General features: G+C 48.5%; 1 protein-coding gene across 2 annotated transcripts in view; it reads left to right on the top strand.

Annotated features, from left to right (window-relative positions):
• The window catches only part of PLCG2 (phospholipase C gamma 2), a 148,804-nt gene that overhangs the window by 124,115 nt on the left and 2,156 nt on the right, over positions 1 to 22,533 (top strand). For both annotated transcript variants that reach the window (XM_007452535.1, XM_007452536.1), the window contains 6 exons: positions 3,703 to 3,805; positions 5,429 to 5,638; positions 7,116 to 7,261; positions 8,181 to 8,295; positions 9,211 to 9,378; positions 13,720 to 13,808. In XM_007452535.1, the coding sequence (XP_007452597.1) occupies positions 3,703 to 3,805; positions 5,429 to 5,638; positions 7,116 to 7,261; positions 8,181 to 8,295; positions 9,211 to 9,378; positions 13,720 to 13,808 (831 nt within the window). The remainder of the gene's footprint in view (positions 1 to 3,702; positions 3,806 to 5,428; positions 5,639 to 7,115; positions 7,262 to 8,180; positions 8,296 to 9,210; positions 9,379 to 13,719; positions 13,809 to 22,533) is intronic.

Raw genomic sequence — 22,533 nt, 5'->3', positions numbered from 1 at the left:
GGGGGTGGGGGGTGGGGTGGGGGTGCTGTGTGCTCGCTCTTGTGGCCACGGGGCTGGGAAGAAGTTCTAGGGCCTCCCACGTACCCCGTTGCTTCTGTGGCCAATCTTGACCCAAAGGACTGATTTTAAGGCTTTCTCAGGCCCTCTTAGATCCCTCTGACCTCTGGTTATAACTGATGAGTCTCCCTCCTCCAGTGTACTGGGCTTGATTTTTTTCTTCCCGCCCCCCGTGGGGCACTTTGCAACTTGGCCAGTCTGTGGTCACCAGAGGCCCCTTGACTCATCCTTTCGACACCCTGGAGTAAAGTCCTCTTCTTCAGAAGACTTTGTGCAGAGAGCTGTTCAGATGGGCACCCTCCCTGCCAGGGCCTGCCGTCTTTCCCCCCATCCCAGAACCTAGTCAGAGGCCCTACATATGGGTCCTTATTCTTTGCAAGACCCGTCACATCATCACATCAGTCACTTGGGATGAACCACGAGCTTGTGGCCAACAAAGCTATTCCCACTTTCCCCCATGGGGCCATCTCATCTGCCCTCGGTGCCTCCAGTGCGGTAGAGCTCCGGGGCACAGGGGGGTTGCCACTGTCCTGGGGTTCATCTGAGAGATAATTTCCTCCTGCCTTCTTCTAGGTGTGCTTTCATTGTCAGTTGAGTGGTTGTCATCGTGATCTGTATGGCACCATTCGCCAGCGTGTGACTGTCCCGAGCATATTCTAGTGTTTGGGATTCTAGGCCCGTGTAGCTGCGAATGGAGAAAAACGCTAGTGAGGAGGAAGCCTTTAGCCACCGCTCCCTGTAGACTTTATTCTCAGGCACTCCAGCCCCATCTGCGTGTGGGGCTCGGAGGGAAGGGGCATGGCGATGACACCCTCGGCCTGGTGTTTCCTGGCTCTCTCCCTTTCTCTTAATGGAGGCAAATGTGACTTCACTTGAAGGCTGTCCCCTTCATTCCCCAGCACATGACGGTTTCTGAAACTAAGCCTAGCTCTCGAGGGCTGCTGTTCTCTGCCTTGGTCTACATTCCTTTTTAATTAGCTTTTATATCTGCTTAGTCTTATCACATTTCATATGAATGTTAAAAAACAAAACGGGAGTCAGCAGAATTGACAAAGGTTCCACTCTGAACACCACCAGCTGTAGGGCTTGCCGGTGTGGGAACAAGCAAGGTGGATCCATGCTGCCACTGGGAAAGCAACACGAGGTGTGCTCTCAGCTCACTGCCAGGAGCTCCTCACCGAGGCCCTTGGAACCTGCTCAGGGCTCTGTAATTTTACATCATCTCTGGCTTCTTTCAGTCAAATGGCAGAAGACCAGTCACTAAGATTCATCTAGTTAGTGGGTTTCCAAAGCCTGACCAATGAAGTGTGTTGTGATTTCAGACTCTGAGATGGCCTAGGGGCAAACTCTGTGGGTCTGGAGAGTAACTGTTCTACAGTTTTGCAGTAGCAACTGGTATTTCATCGTGAGCTGATACTGTTTTCTGCTGAGGTTGAGAAAAAAAAGTGATGCCCCATAACCCATCATGGCTCTGTGCTCGGTGAGGCTAGAGGTCCGCACGTGGACACAGCTGTGCCTTGGCTCAACCCACCCTTATTTCAGGCGGGCGTACTGTCATTAGAAGTGAGCTGTGGTGTTGCCAGGGTTTCCTCTGCCCAGATAACCTGCGGGGAAAATTGTGTACTAAGAGGACAGAGCCAAACTGACACAAGGATTAGGAAAGAACACCTGAGGTTTGAGCTTAGATAATGAATGCTTCAGTCTCCCTGACAGCATCTGGCCGTAGACTGTCTGGCGGACACCTTCTTTGTCTCCTGCTCCGCGCCCATCCCGCCCACACCAGCCCTTTGAGCCTTGCCGCTACAGCTTGCTTTGTGCCCAGGAACATTCAGGGAGTGTGGGAAGGGCTGGTGAAAGCTGGGTGTGCTTCGATGAACTAGGGCAGATTTCACGTTCAGATCTTCCCTGGTGATGTGGCTGCTGCCGGAGCTCATGTAAAAAGCTCGTGTGCTGGTCACTGCCAGGGTCCACTCGGGCCTCAGGATTTTGGTCAGCAGTCATGGGTTGGGGGCATTCTTACAGAAGAAATCGGGTGCCCGCGCCTGCTTGTTTAGAAAGTGGATGCTCCTGTCCTTGGCCCGGAAAGGCATTGCTGGGGCAATCCGTGTCGCACCCCTTGTTTGCCACACGATCGGCGAGGGCAGAGGCCTCCTTTAATTCTCTCAATAGCTCCAGGAGGTTAGGTATTCAAGTTGGCCTCATCGCACAGCTGAGGAGACTGAGGCACAGAGAGGCCAGGTGACTTGTGCCATCGGCAGAGCCAGCAAATCGGGCCAGCTTTCAAAGCCGCCTCTGAGTCCAGTCCCCACAGTTGTAACCACTGTGATGCTCCTGTCACCAAATCACCACCTCTCACCAGAAGACTCACCACCTGCAGGGTCCTGCTCCCAAGGGACGTGTCTCAGTGTGGACACCGGCCTGGACACTAGTGTTGAAAGGCACCAACACAGACAGTCGGACGAGAGACAGTGCAAGGCCAAGCCCGGGTGAGGCAGTGGGCATTCTGGAAGGCTTGAGGGATGCAGCATCTCTTTCCCAGGCCTGGATGGAGTTACCCAGGAAGGCGTCCTGGGGAAGGAGTGATCTGGGCGGCGTCCAGAAGGAAAAGGGATCCGACGGACCTGCAGAGGAGGGAGGAGGATGGGGGCGGCAGGATGAGGGGCCAGGACGTTGTCGCTGTGCTTCAGAGGGACCTGGGCTGTGAACCTGGCGGCCTTTCAGACAGGCCTCCGCCCGTACCTGGTGGCTGAGGGCGGAGAGTGGTAACACAGGTGAGGCCGATTCCTTAAGCATCTGGTCTCGGCCTGCTGTGGAGCCCGGGGTAAGCTACTCAGCCTCTGTGTGTGCTGTAATGTCGTGGAAGAGTGGAGATAAATTCTACCTCTCAGGGACGTGTGAGCTTAGGTATAATATCCATCAAGCACTTAGTGTGCGCTGCCTGAAGCTAAGCAGCCTCCCGGATGGTGAATGTTATCGTCTGCATCTGTGAACGACATCCTCTCCAGGGTTCCCCCGCTTGGCCAATGCGGGGATGGGCCAGAAGTTGGTGAGGCCAGAGAGGGTTGTCTGGTTCGGAATGGAGTGAGAGCCCGTCCTCACCTGGAGATGGATTTCACCGTGGGTCCTCCGAGGGCGAGCGGCTCCCAAGTCCTTGGTGTGTGGCCCGGGCCGTGGAGAGTCCTCTGCACAGAGAGGTGCACGTTGCAGGGAGGCGGGGTGCAGGGGACAGCGAGTGAGCACAGGGAGGCCATGGCCTGGCCTAGAGCGGTCCTGGGCTTGGAGAACTGGAATCTGATGAACTGTCACAGTGTGGTTTCAAAAGGAGGGACAGGGCAGCGTGCCGAGAGCAGAGGGTTGAGAGAGGGGCGGTGACAGAGGAGAGCCCTCGTTCCCCTGTATTCTCGAGAGCTGTGGTCAGAGACTGAGCTAGACACCGATCCGGGGTGGAGACAGCCTGGTGGAGAATTTCCAAAGTAAGAGGACGGGCAGGGGAGAGGAGAGCTTTCCACCACGTTTAAGATGTGAGCGTGAGTGAGGGCCACAGAGGAGAGGGGGCCCAGAGGAGGAAGACGCCTGCCAGGCGCCGGGAGGGCGGGATTTCGCAGGTGCCGGCTTGAGGGCTGGAACCCGACTGGCTCCACACAGGAGAACAACATGAGGTACTGGGAGAAGAACCAGTCCATCGCCATCGAGCTCTCGGACCTGGTCGTCTACTGCAGACCAACCAGCAAGACCAAGGACAGCCTAGGTACCGTCTCCCATCACCCTGCCCCCCAGCCCCGGGGGGGACTCTCGATTCCATCTGGGTCTGGCGTTGTGAAAACCGTTCCTAAACTGTGCGAAGGGGGAGCCTCCCCTTCCGTCTGTCCTCAGGGCGAGGATGCTGGTGAAACAGGCCCCTCTGGTATCTTCAGAAGGCAAACCCTCTGAAAGGGTGGATTCGCTTTTCTGCTGCTGTAACGAGTTACTAAGAACTTGGTGGCTGAAACAACATGTATTCATTCTCTTGGTCGTGCAGGCCGAGGTCTAAAATCAGTATCGCTGAGCTGAAATCATGGTGTCAGCAGGGCCCCACTCCCTCCAGAGGAGGATCTGTTCCTTGCCTCTTGCAGCTCTGATGGTTGCTGGCATTCCTTGGCTTGCGGCCATGTCACTCCAGTCTCTACCTTTGTGGTCATATTGCCTTCTCTTCTACGTAGTCAAATCCCCCTCTACCTCTCAATTACAAGGACTTTGCGGTTTCATTTAGGGCCAGACGATCTCCCCCTTTCAAGCCCCTCAGTTTAATCAATCTGCAAAGTCCCTTTCCTATATAAGGAACACAGTCACAGGTTCCAGAGACCAGGACCTAGATATCCTTGGGGGCCGTTATTTGGCCTGCTGCAGAAGGATGCAAAAATGGACCTCCTACCGAATCCTCCAAAGTAGCAAGTTCTCTCAGCCAATAATGGTCCTGTTCATATTTTCTTCCTCCTTTTGAGCAACTCCTGTCTCTGATCTCCAGAATCTGTAATTCCAAGGCAGAGGACCAGAGAAACAGTACTAAACCTCAGCGTTAACGGTCACTGGGAGGCTGGTCCCTGGGCACCTCCACGCGCAGGGAAAGATGTCATAGCTCTGAACCAGACGCGGCCACGCTCAGCGTGTTAAGAGCTGCCCTAGCACAGCTGGGTGTGAAGCAGCAGAGCTTCATCCAAGCAAAGAACTGTTTGCGTTTTCCCACGTCTCCTCCCATTCGTTGTCCCCTCACCCACGCGGGCATCCCCTCTCCTGTCACATCCCTTCCTGCTGGCATTCGATTCTCCCTCCACCAAGATGCTGGGTTCACTCCTCTTGTGCCTGCGACCCCTTTGATGAGGAAGCCAGATCCAGCGTCCGCACCTTCCACTCCTCAGATGTCCTCCTCCCTGCGGATCCCATTTCCCCCACCCCTTTCTGTAACTGGACCGCTTTTGTGGTTTCTTGTACAAGGCTGCTGGTAGTTCTAAACAAAAAGTAAATTACAATAATCCTAGACTAAAAGGCTGTGGGAACACTGGGCTCCCTCTTAATATCTGGGAGCGCCCCCCCCCCCGCCCCCCCCCGCCCCGGAGTAAACAAAAAGTAAATTACAATAATCCTAGACTAAAAGGCTGTGGGAACCCGGGGCCCCCTCTTAATATCTGGGAGCGCCCCCCCCCCCGCCCCGCCCCGCCCCGGAGGGGAAAGCCCACAGCAGAACCAATTATGGCAGTATCATCATAACCACTTGAATGTCTCATCCGGGGGAGAGTCCTGGTTTCATTTTACGACCTGCACATCCCGCCAGTACATCAGGCGTTAAGAAAACGTGCGAGACACAGAATAAATGCGACTCCCTCTCTTTGTGCAGAAAACCCCGACTTCCGAGAAATCCGCTCCTTCGTGGAGACAAAGGCTGACAGCATCGTCAGACAGAAACCCAACGATCTCTTGAAATACAATCAAAAGGGCCTGACCCGCATTTACCCCAAGGGACAGCGGGTGGACTCCTCCAACTACGACCCCTTCCGCCTCTGGCTGTGTGGCTCCCAGATGGTGGCACTCAATTTCCAGACACCAGGTAAAAGGGGGCTGATTGTGGCCAATAAATCTGAGATGACGGAGCATTATTCCAGGCACAGTCTGCTGGGGCCAGCGGTGTGATGTGGTGGCCAGAGCGCGTAGTTTGTCTTAGGAATTGTCAGAGTTCAGCCAGCGTGCTAGCGCGAGGCCCATCCCCTTGAACAGAGTGATGAAGGGGACCACTGGGCATGCCAGGTGCTTGTGTGACGGGCTCCGTGCTGGCAAGTGACAGACGCGGAGTCAGTCCGGTTTAAGAGAGAAAGGAAATGCATCCACACACGTAATTTACAAGTCTAGGAATTGAGCTTCAGGCAAATGGATTCAGGTGTTCAGTGGCTGTCTTCCGGTCCCCTCTCCGGGCCCATCCTTCTCTGAGGGCTTGCTGCTCAGGCTGTCTTCTGGAGATGATCATGTGCTGGGAAGAGCCAACACGCCCAACTTCTTTATGCAAAGGGTGGCATTAATCACGGTGCTTTGCACTTTGGTGGGTATTTAAGCCTCTTTGGAGGACCTGTTTAGCAGTAGTCTCCTTTGTATTTTTGTGCCTGCATAGCATCCCACTGAGCAGAACCAAAACGTCTTCACCTGATCCCCTGCTGAGGCACGTTTAGGTTATTTCCCTTCATTTGCTACTACAGACGGCACTGCCCCCCGTAACCTTACATGAGCATCACTTCAGATAGGGGAGCACGTCTGTGGGGCAGAATTCTCAGAAGTGCAGGCTGGGTCAAACAGCTTTGATCAACTTGGCCCTGAGGAAAACCACTGCACACCTGTATCCAGGAGGGTCCGAGCGAAGACGCTTAGCCACCCTGCCCTCCACGGGGACTGCGGGCAGGAGTGCAAGCGGGCGAGACGTTTACACCCTTTTCGGCAGAAGTTCACCAGCTTAGTTTTAGCAAAACTTTTCAGTCTTGCACAGGTGAAAACTGATGTTACATTGTAGTCACAGCTTCCCTTACTGGTAACTTCTCTTTTTATGAGTAACATTAACCAGGTTTTCACGTACTTAAGAAGCACTTGTGTTTTCCTTTCCGCAGACTTTATTCATGCTTCTTATCCAGTTTTTTCTGAGGGGGTTTAGGGATTCACAGCACACATTTACCAGATTTCTTAATAGGTTAAATTTATATAGAGATATTTACCTGTCAGTTGAGTTAAACTGATTTTTCTACAGCACGTCAACTTTTATGGAAATTTTGTTCTATGTGGCAATTTTTAGCTTTGAATACGTTCTGGATTCTGTATCTTACTTGGAAAGGTGTCCCCAGTCTGAGATTTTTTTAATCCCACATTTTTCTTCCCGTAACATTGGTCTTTAATGGATTGTTTTAAACCCATATTTTTGAGTCCGATACCTATTTTAACAGCTGCCTCAAATTATTGTCGGAAAAAGGTATAAATCATCCCCTACCCAGCACCTTGGGGCCCCTTTTCTTGCCTCACTTTCATCAGCAGTTACCCTTCCTCCCCAGATAAGTACCTGCAGATGAATCATGCCCTGTTTTCCCTCAATGGGCGGACCGGCTACGTCCTGCAGCCCGAGAGCATGAGGGCGGAGAAGTACGACCCCATGCCGCCCGAGTCCCAGAGGAAGATCCTGATGACCCTGACGGTCAAGGTAAGGCCCAGCCCTCCTTCCTCGCGCAGGGGGCCGGGGCTGTGCAGCGTGGGCATGGCCCAGCCGGCTGCCTAACGACATCGGTCACCTGGTTGAAACCGTCAACACCCAGACACGGTTCAGGATCTTAATTGCAGCGCCCGCCACGGTCATTGCAGGGGAAGAGGGGAGGGAAGGGCATCTTCCCAGGTCCAGCTCGGTCACCTCCCCTTGTTTGCAGGGGCGAGCTGTGAATCTCTCTCTGGCTGGGGTCACCAGGCTCCCTGTGAGGTCAGCATCTGGTCAGAAAAAAATGGGGAATCAAACATGTGAGAAGTGTCTCTCCGCTCTTTGTGGAGGAGAGAGCTTGTCCCCACCGTGGCCACTTTGAGGGGTGAAAGCTTTTCTAAACTGGCCCAACCTTCAGAGAAGGTGTTGTCTCTTTGTTAGAGTTTTTGTTTTCTCCCGTTTGGGAAATGATGCAAGCTAGGGAAATGAACTGCATTTCTCCTAAGATTAAGGAAGAGAACCGGAAGCAAGCATACGTAAATAACCAAAGTTCTTAAAATTTTTAAAAACAAGGCCTGTTACAAAAAGGGTTCCACATTCTCCCCCATCCTTTCCTGGGAGGGGCTGGGAAATTGAGTGACTGAACTCCATCTCTGTAGGTGCCTACCTGGGCCCGGGCGTATGCGTTTCTGTGCGCAGGTGAGGTCCACCTGTTGAGTCTCTTGGCACTGGGGCTGCCATCCCAGCTCATCCTTAACAGCTGTGGGAATCCTCCCCGACTCTCATCCACAAAAGGGAAGCAGTAGGGGTGTCCACCGTAGGAGGGTCTAGTACAAACCAGTGAAGAAATGAGAACCCGCCCACGTGGAACTTGTTGGCTCTGCCCAGGACGGAGCCGGGAGAGTTCCAGTACGTGCTTTCGGTGTCCTAGGTTCTGGGGGCTCGTCATCTCCCCAAACCTGGACGAAGTATTGCATGTCCCTTTGTGGAGGTGGAGATATGCGGAGCCGAGTATGACAACAACAAGTTCAAAACAACAGTTGTGAGTAAGTTGCTGGGTCCTTTCTTCAGGCAAGTTGAATCACAGGTTGGGGACGCTAGTCATCGTGGATTCGCTAACGCGCTGGCGTCCAGGTCTTTCCCTCCATCCCCCTTGCCTGCCATGGGGAGCTCGGGGAGGGGAAACAGAGTTGGACATGGACCCACTGCTGTGTTTCTCAGCCTGTAACTCACGTTGGGAGGCCCCGGCAAGGCCCCAGCTCCCTCTCACTCTGGGGTGTCTGTCCCCCCTTCTGTGCATCAGCCCTCACCTGCTTACCTCCTGAGTCCAGGGCCAAGAGAGGATGTGGCTGAGCTGACCCAAAAGGCTGCAGCCCAACCTGGGTGATCTTAACCCACAGAGGGCAGGGAAGCCCAGAGAATGCTTGTTCTGCCATCTGAAGCCTGGAAAAAACTGAACTGTGGGCCTTTTAAGGCTTGGGACCACTGCCCCCGGTAGAAGGTAGCCCGATGAACAGCTCACGGGCTGACCAGTGGAACTGGCCTTTGTGGAGGGTGAAAGTTAACTATTTACCGTACTCCCTGAGGCTGGTTCTCCCCTGGCAACTCCACACCCCACTATCTCTTCAGAGCGCCTAACCCACCTCCCCCCTCAGACGAGGGATGTGGCTCCCATGTCTCCTTTTCTCTTGTCCAAACCTCCCTGTTCCTGCACTGTTGTCCAGCCCCCAGTCCCAGGGGGTTAAGGTGGGAGATCTATAAGGGGCGGTGGTCGCCTCCCCCTCTGCTTACTGAGGGCCAGGGCTGTGATGCCCCTGGAAAAAAATTATTCCTTAGATCCTGGCCTAGATGTGTATTTACACCGTTGCTACGGAGATTCAAAGCCAGCGGATGTAGAGATGGTGTAACCAAGAGGGGGCAGGACGAATGGGGCCTCTAAGTGAGCTTGGATCTCCTTCCAGATGACAATGGCCTAAGCCCTGTTTGGGCTCCAACACAGGAGAAGGTGACGTTTGAAATTTATGACCCAAACCTCGCCTTTCTACGCTTTGTGGTTTACGAGGAAGATATGTTCAGCGATCCCAACTTTCTCGCGCATGCCACTTTCCCCATTAAAGGAATCAAATCAGGTAAGACCCGTTTTAATGATAATGTTTGCCTTGGATTGGCATCCTTTGGGGTCTGGGCTGCTGGCTCTGAAAAGAATGAAAAAAGCCTTTTTCCTGGCTTTTATTAAATCGTGGGTAGGTTGGACAGCTGATCTCGTGGGAGTTCCCGTGAGCTGGGACAGGGTCCGCGGCAAGTGGCAGGATGAGATGCCGGGCTGGTCACAGTGGGGCTTCTGCATCCAAAACTGGATTATTAGTTGACGGTCCACCTGGCACTGTAGTTTGGTTTCGTTTTGGAAGGTTAGAGCGGTTGGCCTCTCCTCAGGCAGGTTCAGGGGCTGGCGAGGTGCTCCCGGGGACGGAGGAGACCCGGAACTACAGTCTTAGGCCTGCTTTTCCCCGCGTCACCCTGGGCAAGTCACCTGGGCTGTCCGAGCACCACCTTCCTCTTCTGTGAGGTTGGGATGGTTGACTCTCTTCTTCTCGTGATTCCTTCCCACGCTGGGCAAAACGCGAAGCCCCTTCATGCTTTGAGACGGGCCCTGGATTTCTGAGAGACCCCAGTCACAGATCCTTCTCAGTTCTTCATGAGGTCACTCACTGTTGAAAACCTGGGGTTCTGTTTCTCTTCTTTAAAAAGTGTTTTCTAAACTTGGAACATACCAGATCGTCCCTAAATTTATATCATATACACCTAATCATTCCTACAACTAGACATGTGTGTGAGGGTGCTCCAGTTGGAAAATGCAGGTTTTCTAAATGCAGGCCCATCCCAGGGTGTTCTCATTCAGCCCGTCTGGGTGGGCCCAGGCATCTGCATGTTTAGCCAGCTCCTCAGAGGGCACTCGGGGAAAACCGAGTGAGACCTAGGCTGCCCGTCGTATCGAGGAAACAAAGTCCTAAGCGAATGAGTAGATTAAACAGGAACTTGAGAAATATTTAACTTGTCTGATTAGAAGTACCATCTTCCTGATTTAATGACAGCAGTGAACACTCAGTTGGAAGGTCCAAGAGGCCCGATGTTTGCCAGCCCCCTTGGTTAACTTGCCCCCACTGGAAACTAAACCCAGCAACTTAGCCGCAGGACTTTACTCTGCGATTTGCCTCTTTTACATTAGCCCAGTAAGGCAGGCTTAGGACAGATTTCTTTTTCTGGTAACTGTGCCCACCCCTTCCTAACCCACCGCCCCTGGACTCACCCTGCACAGAGCAGTGGCTCTGCTGTTTCCCCCTCCTTACCGGGTCCCTGAGGAGGGATGTGAACCGTAGCCCCTCCCAAGGCTTAGAGAGAGGTCAGCCGAGGGAACCCTCTCGACCAGCCACCTAACAGTGTCCTGTCGAATCATCTGGAAAATGCCTACGGCTTAGCTTGGAGAGGTTTAAAAAACAACATCTCAAGGATGATAAAAAATGTGACCCTTCCCCCAGCTGTGACATGCTCCCAGTAAGACCTTCTCTCTCTGTCCCGCTGCTAGCACTGCCTCGTACATCCATATTCATGGAAGGCGTGACACAGAATAACAATACCTTTGTGCATAAGGCATCGAACTCGAAAATAAACTCTGCCCATTGTCGTTAGAGACGCACTTAAGCTTTTAAGCCAGCTGGAGCTCGGGAAAGAAGGAAAAGCAGCCTTTATTGTGCTTGGTGCCTTAAACGCTTAATCCTCACAGCAGTCCGGTGAAAGGGGTTTTATCATCTCTGCTTTTTAAATGTAAGCACTTTGGGCCTAAGAGATGTTAATTCACTAGGTCAAGGTCACGCACCTTTCGGACCAGAGCTGGGATTCAAACCCCATGTTCTTCCCTACTCCGCAGGCCACCCTTAGGGCCTCCCCTACTCCTAATAAGCCAAAAATACTGATGCTACGTCAAAAGATGTCTCTAGTTCCGTTTCCTCTGTGATGTGACCAAAACTGTAAGAAGAAAACTGGAACCAAACTACTTTTAGTGAAATCGGCAAAGACCGTTCAGCCCACACCGTTCAGCCCTACTCCCAATATATGTGAAGGGCTGCTCCTAAAAATGAGGCTTGGGCAGTGACAGGAGGTATGTGGAACTGGAGACGTCCAGCCGGAGCAGGGGCAGAGCTCACTTCTCCAACTTTGGAGGCACGCGCTGGGCTGCACCACTTTGCTCGGGGTGCACGGGCTGCCCCCCAGAACTCCACAGCGCACAGCCGTTCAGCACGTTCTGACATCAGTCAACACCTAGACTGACTGCTTCCGCACTGTTCACAGATCAGCTCGTTAGAGATGCAGAATCTCGGCCCCATCCCAGACCTCTGGAGTCAGGATCTGCATTTTCATTAAGACCCACAGGTGACCCACATCACCATAATTCCCAACACCTCTAAGGGGAAAATACGCCAGAAAAACCTCTCTACAGCAAAATTCAAGGAGAGCAGTGTTCCCAAAATCCTCCCGGGAAAAGACTGTGACCTGAGAGTTTTATACCCACTCACACTGTCACTCAAGTATAAAACCACAGGATGGATGTGTTCACACATGCACAGTCCAGGGATTATATGTCCCAAGAGCTCATATTCAAGAATACAAAAGACAAATTTAGCCAGCCAAAATAGTGATGGAAAAGTTCAGGTCAGTAAGAAGGTGGTGAGCGTTGGACATTTTAAAAAATTTGTGCATTTCATTGTGTGTAAATTTTATATCACAAAAGGGACACTGAACAAATATGGACTTCTTGTTAATGAGATTCATGCTGACATAAGGAGAAGTGTACAGGGGCCTTCATCTTTCTTTGAAATAGGAAGTAAATATCACACACGATAGATTGGTGGGTGGATAAACATAAGTATAGTAAAAGGTTAATGGTAAGGTTTAGGTTGTGAGTATACAAGTGTTCCTTGTCATGTTCTTTTACAGAACTAAGCCTCCCTTTGTGGGAGAATTATGGTTACAAAATGGAACACAAATGTTACACACCATGTTGATGTAGGAATAATAATACAGCTTACCCAGATTAGGGGAGGAAAAGGGAGAGAAGCTATAGGGTTACGTAAGCATGCCAATTTCCTCATCATTAGCAGTGGAAAGTGAGGGATTCAATAGATATTAGTTAAAGGTGATAAATCAACTGACAGACTTAACAAGGTTCTCTAAGAGAAGTAAGAATAGTCATCAAACAAGCCAAAACCTGAGTGGTGGAAGGCACAGAGAAACTAGCCCACATGCCCTACTTTGAGCTTGCTTGTCCCAGACGTTCAGCAGATACAGTGCAAATAAGAAGCTTTCAAGGTACAAATCTCCACTTACAAAGAAGCTACTGGGATATAACGTAAAAGCATAAGGAATACGGCCAGTAATATGGTACTAACTTTGGCGACAGACGGTTACTAGAATTACTGTGGTGATCATTTCATAATGTATGCAAATATCAAATCACTATGTAACTAACATAATATTGTACGTCAACTACATTTCAATTTAAAAACGTTCCAGGTGATACTAGGGCTATATAGTAAATCCTTAAGATATAGTGGTCAGTGGAAACTGTAAGGTACAGAATTGCTGGGCAGGGTACTATCCTTTGCGCTTTTAAGGGAAACAAACATATATGCATAGGCCGTTTTGGAAAGATACTGTTAACAGTGGTCCCTTCTGGAATAAGGGGTTATGAGTGGGTGGAAGCGAGACTTTCATTTCTACTGTGTATTCAGTTACACAACTTCATCAAAACAAGCAAACCAACCAACTTTGAGATGTGTTGCCTTAAACGTTACTTAATGGGGAGGGGTGGGGGGAATTCAGCCCCACCTCAGCCCTCTCCTAAATAAAAAGAAACATTTAAAAGGCCGTCAGACACAGGTCCTAATGGTAAGTTGGGAATGGCTTTTAGAGGAGAATGATCAATGCTGCTGTGAACTGCCAGGGGACAGGAAGATTTCTTCCCCTTGGAAATCTTTAAAGAGAAAACACTCCCTCGTCCTAAGCTTTGTAAAGGGCTAAGTGGAGAAACTGAATGTGGGGATTCATTACTCCTTTGAGTCTTTGGCCTCATCAGGAGTATTTAAGGAACTGAAACTACAGCTGAGGTCGCTCTGAATTCAATGTGCAATGTTCTGTGGGTTTTAATTCGCTCTGAGTGAGTCATTTTCACTTCTAGACGGCAGGTATTTTTAACTTCACTTCTCCGGATGGACCTGTCAAGTCAAGGCTGTGTTCTGCAGCCTCTCTCCCCAGCCATCAGGGTGGGACCTGTGGCTTCCAGGAAGGAAGTCAGCCCCCAGCATGGGGCACTGACTCCTCTGCTCCTTGCACTGGGTATGTGATCCCTGGGTACTCCAAGAAAGCAAAGGTGTGACATTAACTGCCTGCCTTGGTGTTGTTTTTCCACTCTGCAGGATTTAGATCTGTTCCTCTGAAGAACGGCTACAGTGAAGACATGGAGCTGGCTTCCCTCCTGGTTTTCTGTGAGATGCGGCCAGTCCTGGTGGGTGGAGACCCTCCAGCTGGGGTGCCCTGAGCTATGTATGTCTGCTGGTGGGGTGGAGACGACCAATGAGTATGGCTGAGGGACTTGGAACACATGGAGAATTATCAAGCCAAACATGCCACATCATAAAAGAAGGATTCCTTTTAGCTACAGATTTCCTCCGAGGTCCTAGGGTTTTCCTTTCAGCGGCCTTTCTTCTGGCAGGATGCTGTACGATTCTGTGACGAGGTTGTGTAGTTGGAAAGGGGGACGCTCTTTGGAAGTTCTTTGGTTTCATTTCAGCCAGAGCCAGGCAAGACAGTGCTCTTCTAGGTAAACGCATCTTTCCTGCGTGCTTTACCTCACCTGTTGGTCTTTGGTAATCCCTTCCAAAGGTCTGCAAGCATCCAGCAAAGCTCTGTCAGGGCTTGTCCTGGGGAAGGGAATTCATGGGCCTCAAGTTCCCACAGCGAGCGGCACTCCTTTTGTGGTCCTGTCTGCTGTTGGTGGAGGCTGCCGCCTTGTTCTTTTGGTTTGCAGCAGCCTTATTGCAGCCTTATGAAGATACTTATTCTCTCCTTTGGTTAACCAGTTTGGGTAGGCTTGATGGAAAGGGCTTGGCCTCCTTGAAACAGGACGAGATAAGGTTGGTGAGGACTTAAGGTTAAGAATGCAGCACCGAGGAGTGGGTAGTTCGGGTCTTGGGTTTGATGGTATGTATTGTGATTCTAGAGCTTCAGAGTCTTTGTGACGGCCTCTCTTATAGAACGAAACCCACTAGGCCCCACATGTGGCCAGTACGATCTCCCAAGGTCTTTCCACTCCCCTAACCACAACGCTCAGCATGAGCTGGGTCAATCTGTGCTCGCCCCAGTCCTCTCGGGAGAACCTGGAAAACCCGGAGGGCTGACGTGGCCTTGGTCCGTGTTGCATACCTCGTTTTATTGCGCTTTGCAGCTGCTGCGTTTTTTAAACGAACTAAAGGGTTATGGCAACCCTGTGACCAGCAAGTCTGTTGGCACCGTTTTTCCAAGAGCATTTGCTCTCTTTATGTCTCCGTCTCACATTTTGGTGACTTGCATATTTCAAACTCTTTCATGATTACTGTATTTGTTATGGTGATCTGTGATCAGTGATCTTGGCTGTTATAACCATGACTTGTTCAGATGATGGTTAGCATTTTTTTTTAGCAACAAAGTATTTTTAGTTAAAGTAGGTAGGTACATTGTTTTTTAGACATAGCTAATATAGTACAGTGGAAACGTGACTCTTACATGCACCAGGAAGCCAAAAAATGTGTGTGACTCGCTTTATCGCACTATTCACTTTATTGGGATGGTCTGGAACCCAACCTGCAGTATCTCCCAGGTGTGGCACCATCCGGTGGGGACAGAGAAGGCAAGGATGGGGATGCCTCTGAACCGCCGTAGTCATGGCCCAGGCAGTAAAAAGCCTAACGTTAGGTTTTCTGCATCGCTGTTTGCCTTCTGTTCAGTTTTGATAACCTTGATAGTTTCAAAAGCATTTTAGAAGCATCAAGGTGGAAGAGGATGCAAAAATACCAGGCACGCTAGGTGGGGCCAGAGAACCTCAGTGACAGTTTGTTGGTATAAAATAAGCTCGTGATGATGCAACTGTCTGAAAAAGATAAGGGGACGGATAATGAAGGTTTTCCATTTTGAAACAAACTTTGGATTCTGTCAAAGTAAATGTAATGTTTACAGGAAGATCAGTTTTCACTTGAGCCTTAAATTATGGATCCAAAAAATTGGCCTTTGAGGATTCTAAGTGACTGATAGAAATGCTCGACGTGACTTTTTTTTTTTTTTTTTTTTTTTTTTCTTTTTCTTGTCCACAATCTGACTTCCAGAGAATCTTTATGCCGTGGTTCAAGCCTTGCATCATGAAACACAAATACACACATTCAGAATATGGTCATTCTGCACACAGCCTTCATCTGATTCCTAGTATGAGTGTTACAAAATGGTACTCACTGCAGTACTTAAAAAAAAAAATTATGCATAGTAGTTTGTTTGCGGTACGCGGGCCTCTCACTGCTGTGGCCTCTCCCGTTGCGGAGCACGGGCTCCGGACGCGCAGGCTCAGCGGCCATGGCTCACGGGCCCAGCCGCTCCGCGGCATGTGGGATCTTCCCAGAACCGGGGCACGAACCCGCGTCCCCTGCATCGGCAGGCGGAGTCTCAACCACTGCGCCACCAGGGAAGCCCGACATGGAAGTTTTGTATACGTTCCTCCCTTTCCTGGTAGTCCTTGTTGAGCATTCGGCTACACACTGCTCTACAAAGCTGTCGTTAAACAACCCGGAAGCATTATGAAGAATTTTAAAAAGAAAATGTATTTATCCAGCTTTGACTTCCTTAATGAGGGAAGCTTCTGCTGGGGAGGCCACTGAGAGGGTCAGGGGAAGAGGGGGCTTTGTGTGGCGTCCCCGGGGGAAAAGTTGTCTGAGTACGTGCAGGTTTCATCTTTGCTAAAGCTTCCCGAGCTTTTACTGAATTAATTCCACATCTGTCACCTGGTTGTAAGCCATTCACAGGCACCGTCTGGCCTGTGTGCCCCACACTGTGATGAGAGGTGTGTGGGGGGGACACCTGGGTGCCCAAGGTCAAACCGCGTTTTATCTATCACTGTATCCTCTGTGACGCCAGGCACACACTCTGGTAAACAGCTTCCAGAAAGCCTTGTCTGAGCAAATGATTGATCCAGTGCGAGCTGAGATGGAGTTTACTCGTAAAACACTGGCTGCGATAAGAGTTTAAAGCCCCCAGAAAGCTGTCAGTAAGCACGTTGAGCCCTTTCTGAAGAAGCCATTTAAATATCACAATCAATCACTTATCAATTCTGTTACTCTGTTAGCTGTATATATGGTTTACAAGGGGTCTTTTTAACACTGTTTTATTACCTATGATATTTCATTTGAGAAGTAGGAAAAGGAAGGAAGGAAGGGGGAGGTTGAAGAAATCCCATAAACCACCTGTACATAACTACTGCTAGCATTTTGATATCTTTCCTTTGCCTGATAATTTTTTGCATATGATATTTTCATAGTTGGATTCATATAATATGAATATGTGCCCTTTATTCACTTCACAGATGATGCTAAGCATTTTTCCATATTCCTACCATTTTCAAAGCCATTAATGCCTGTTTCATCAGGTGGAGGTCCCTAATTCACTTAGCCTTTCTCCCACTGATGGACAGTGAGGTTGTTTGCACCTTTTTACTTTATAATAATTAATTAAGGTCTTCATATAACATTGATTAAAAATTCCTGAGGCTAGCTACTTTGCAATGGAATGATAGGTCAAAGAGGAAAATAAAAGACCGTATATTTTTGGATACATGTCAAATTGTTCTCTGGAAGTAAACAGTTTCTTTTAAGTTGATGTATTATATGCAATCCTGCCCTTAATTGAAAATGGCCTCCTTCACTCAGATGATCTAAACTTGTGAGATTCAGAAGAATGGAGCAGGAAAAATACGGAAGCTCGAACAGTCACCCTAATTATCATTGCCGGGCAAGCTGGCAGTATCCAGAGGGTAGGTTTGAGAAAACTGGCAGCCCCAGGATCTCTGAGTACAGATCCCGGGGTCGGCAGCGCTCACCTTCGTGCTGGGTGGGAGCTAAGGTGCAAGGGGGTAGAGTGGCCTAGTTGTAAAGACCAGGGTCTGTGGCTCCCAACAAGGCTCAGCCGGAGCCGATGTGTGGATTCACACACATCCCTCTGGAGAAGGGCTGCGGGGCACACTGAAGTCCCGGAGGATGAGTAGGGGGTGCTGCACTCGGGAGCTGAGCTGGGCCTGGCGTTGGAGATTGGGAAAGACTTCTTTACCGTCGGGAGACCTGGAGACAGAGAGAAAGGCCCTCCTCGTGCCTCAACAGCCAGCGTTGGACCAGTGCTGCTCCCAAACAGCAGAAACCAGGTGCCTCCACCGTGTCCCAGTGCCTTGGTGGGACTGCCGCACAGGCAAAGCCATGAGCATGCAGTGGAAATCCAGGCACGTAGCAGCTAGGAAAGACCAGGTGAATACCCGGTACAGGTGGCTGGCAGTTGAACTAGAGCTGCCGGAAGCATCTTATGAGAACCCTAACGCATCAGTGCTTTATTTGGATGTACATTAAAGCTCTAAAAAAGACCTTCTGGAATTTGAAACCAAAGAAAAAAATTATCTTTTGAATTTAAAAATTCAATACATAAATAGATCCATATTAGTCCACTCAACGACCGGCAAGCTACAGTGCTGGATACCCTGTGCCAAACAACTAGCAAGAGAAGAACACAATCCCACCCATTAGCAGAGAGGCGGCCTAAAATCATAATCAGGTCACAGACACCCCAAAACACACCACCAGACGTGGTCCTGCCCACCAGAAAGACAAGATCCAGCCTCATCCACCAGAACAAACAAATGAAGAGGACACAGGCGGTCTACCTGAAAAAGAATTCAGAGTAATAAAAGTAAAGATGATCCAAAATCTCGGATACAGAATGCTGAAAATACAAGAAACGTTTAACAAGGACCTAGAAGAAGTAAAGAGCAAGCAAACAATGATGAACAACACCATAAATGAAATTCAAAACTCTCTAGAAGGAGCCAATAGCAGAATAACTGAGGCAGAAGAACGGATAAGTGACCTGGAAGATTAAATAGTGGAAATAACTGCCAGGGAGCAAAATAAAGAAAAAAGTATGAAAAGAGCTGAGGGCAGCCTCAGAGACCTCCGGGACAACATTAAACGCGCCAACATTCGAATTACAGGGGTCCCAGAAGAAGAAGAGAAAAGGGAAGGGACTGAGAAAATATTTGACGAGATTATAGTTGAAAAACTTCCCTAATACGGCAAAGGAAATAATCAAGTCCAGGAAGCACAGAGGCCCATACAGGATAAATCCAAGGAGAAACACGCCAAGACACATACTAGGCCATCAAACTATCAAATAAAATACAAAGAAAAAGTATTAAAAGCAGCAAGGGAAAAACAACAAGTAACATACAAGGGAATCCCCATAAGAGAAACTCTGCAAGCCAGAAGGGAGTGGCAGGACATATTTAAAGTGATGAAAGGGAAAAACCTACAACCAAGATTACTCTACCCACCAAAGATCTCATTCAGAGTCGACAGAGAAATTAAAAGCTTTAAAGACACGCAAAAGCTGAGAGGATTCAGCGTCACCAAACCAGCTTTACACCAAATGCTAAAGGAACTTCTCTAGGCAGGAAACGCAAGAGAAGGAAGAGACCTCCAATAACGAACCCCAAACAATTAAGAAAATGGTAATAGGATAATTACCTTAAATATAAATGGATTAAATGTTCCTGCCAAAAGACACAGACTGGCTGAATGGATACAAAAACAGGACCCGTATAAATGCTGTCTACAAGAGACCCACACATACAGACTGAAAGTGAGGGGATGGAAAAAGATACTCCATGCAAATGGAAATCAAAAGAAAGCTGGAGTAGCAATTCTCATATGAGACAAAATAGACTTTAAAATAAAGACTGTTACGAGAGACAAAGAAGGACACTACATAATGATCAAGGGATCGATCCAGAAGAAGATGTAACAATGATAAATATTTATGCACCCAACACAGAAGCACCTCAATACAAAAGGCAAATGCTAACAGCCATAAAAGGGGAAATCGACAGTAACACAATCATAGGAGGGGACTTCAACACCCCACTCTGACCAATGGAGAGAGCATCCAAGATGAAAATAAATAAGGAACTACAAGCTTTAAATGATACATTAAACAAGATGGACTTAAGTGATATTTATAGGACATTCCATCCAAAAACAACAGAATACACTTTCTTCTCAAGTGCTCGTGAAACATTCTCCAGGATAGGTCATATCCTGGGTCACAAGTCAAGCCTTCCATACCTTCCTAGATTAGTTTAGATAACGGATTATTTACTTCATTGACTCTGTGTTTGTGTTTTTCCCATAAGACAGCCTCGCTCTTGCATTTATTTTGTATTTGGGCTTACCAGTTCAGCCATTTCTAAATTTATCTTCACTGATTCAGTCTTTCCTTAGCCTTTTGTTCTTTTTATTACTCCTTGTGTTTGGATACACAATTTAGGTGTTTCATTTGTGTGTGCTAATACAAATGGGACTGTACATAGGCTGTACACAGATAGATGGCCTGGGGCCAGTGGGCTTCACTCTTCTGAAACATCCTTCATAAAAAGAGATTGGGCAGGTGCCCAGGACTTAGGCCAGCAGTCAGCTGCTTGCTTGAGGGGATGGGATAAAAGTGGATACAACCCTGCAGCCAGGACACAGACAGGGTTAGTAGTATTCCTGAGAACCTAGAGCCCCAGACTATCACTGTAACACTGCTGGCCCTGCCCTTGGGAGTCCCCCATTTAGAGCATTCAGAAAACCAGATGCCCGTGTATAGACTGAGGGAGGAAAGAAACTTCCCATTCCAGATGAGCTTGCACATTAAAATTTTAACACTCAAGGAAAAGAATGCTAATATAGCTAACAAGCACAAAAGCAAGAGAATTGACTCCAGTGAATCTAACTTTGAAATTATTTTAAAAAAATGTAAAAGGGAAGCCAGTGGACGCATGGATTTTAAGAAGAGCCACCCTTCTTAAAATTAATCAGAAAAGGTAGGAATGAAAGGACCAATAAAGAAATCCCTGGAGAGACGAATCAGAAAGTCCTGAAAAAAGTTTTTAAAGATTAATAAGTAGGAAATTACAGAATGGGTACAGTTAAGGAAAGAAAGACTGTGAAGAAGACTGTGTTTGGGGAATTTGCTTTAATACAGCAAGACAAGGTAAAAATACTGAAAGGGTGAAACGTAAAATGAGAAGCTCCAACACTGGAACAACCACGGCCGAGAATGTTCCAGCACTGAAGAGACAAGCATCCTCCAACTATAAACAGAGCAGTATAGAGACCCACCTACAGGCATATTCTACTGAAGTGGCAGAAGACAGGGTAAAGAGAAAATTAGAAAAGAAAAGACAGATTAACTACAGACGACTGACACATAACAGCAGTGCTTCCATGTGTAGCAACAGCAGCCTGAAGACGGAGGGAAGCCTTCAACACATGCCTGAGACACAGCGGTGGGTCTAGATATTCTACATCCTAAGAGCTACGTTCAAGAGCGAGGGCAAAATGAAGGTGTTTTCAGAAATGCAAAGACAGATAATTTAGTACTAATAAACCTTTGCTCAAAGAATGACCATGGTAAGCAAGAAGGAATGTAATGCAAGAAGCAGTGGTGAGAAAAATTGGTAAGATACATGTATTAGAAAATAGAAATAACCATTGACTTGGAAAAGAAAAACTCAATTTTTGTGACAACTCAGACTCAACAGCAAGCCAGGAAATAATTATCACCAAATTCTAAGAGGGAAGGAGGGAGTCTTGATTGGGAGGGGTACGTAGAGTAGACCACGCTCTGTTTCTTGACTTGTTGGTGCCTCCATAGCTGTTTGCCTTATAGTTATTCACTAAACTGTATATATGTTTTACGTACTTTTCTGAATGTATGTTGTATCTCATAGGACTAAATTATATCACAGCTGTAAATGCTTTGGGATTCAGAAAAGGAGACAAAGGCCTGCAATTGTAAAAGCATTAGTGGAAAAGGTGTATTTTTTAAATTTTTACGTCTTTATTGGAATATAATTGCTTTACAATGTTACTTTCTGCTGTATAACAAAGTGAATCAGCCATATGCATACATATGTCCCTATATCCACCCCCCCGTCTCGAGCCTCCCTCCCAGCCTCCCTATCCCACCCCTCTAGGCAGTCACAAAGCACCGAGCTGATCTCCCTGTGCTACGCGGCTGCTGCCCACTCGCTATCTCTTCTACGTTTGGTAGTGTATATACATCAGTGCTACTCATCATTACATAACATGAAAGCAACCTAAGTTGTTTTCTTCTAGGCGGAGAGCAGGTGAAAAGAGACCATTTGTAGTACAGTGTGAAGACTTCAATGTGGCTTGCGTTTTGTTTTGCTTTAGTTTTAACAGGAAGGAAAGCTGGTCTCCTTGAGGAAGGATAAACGTTTAAGAGAAGTCAGTATGGACCCTTGCCAGTGCCTCACTCAGTACGTTGAATCAGTTACCAAGAACTACCCATTTGACCTCCACTCCTTGTGCAAAGACAATCATCGTTTTACTCCTCGGCACTTTGCCAGTGGCCAGAATAACCTTTACCATCTCTATCCCCACTCTCCAAAGTCAGAGTTCTACCTGTTACCCCAGGGATATCCGTGATGGTTTGTTAGGTCGTTAAGGTGAGAAGAAAATTTCAGACCAAGCTATGGTCTGAGCCACGTTTTATAAAAATAAATGACAAAAGAAGCCCACTTGTGTATATGGATGCCCGTTTTTGTAGCACTGGAGTCTCTCGACCTACTGCACCAGTGGTAACAGCTACTAGACCCACCCCGAGTAGCCATCCTTTGCACAATAGACAGAGACCTTTTAAAAACATCAGTGAAGCAACACACCCTCCTCCTCCCATGCTGAAATACAAACACCTTACCCGATAAGATTTTTTTTTTTCCCCCTTAGCATAATGGGGGGAATATTTTGGCTCGGACAACTGCGGGGTTTAGGAGTAGGGCCTGTTACAGTCGTGGCGGGATCCAGGTGCTCTCCCAGTGGCTCTGTTTCCCTCTCTTTCTCTACGCGATAGCAAAGGGACCGCTAGCAACTGGAAACAATCATCACTCT

Source organism: Lipotes vexillifer, unplaced genomic scaffold, assembly GCF_000442215.2.
Source record: "Lipotes vexillifer unplaced genomic scaffold, Lipotes_vexillifer_v1.1 scaffold443, whole genome shotgun sequence".
Classification (NCBI taxonomy): Eukaryota; Metazoa; Chordata; class Mammalia; order Artiodactyla; family Lipotidae; genus Lipotes; species Lipotes vexillifer.
The sequence above is the reverse complement of the archived record's forward strand: the minus strand, read 5'-3'. Positions and strand labels throughout refer to the sequence as shown.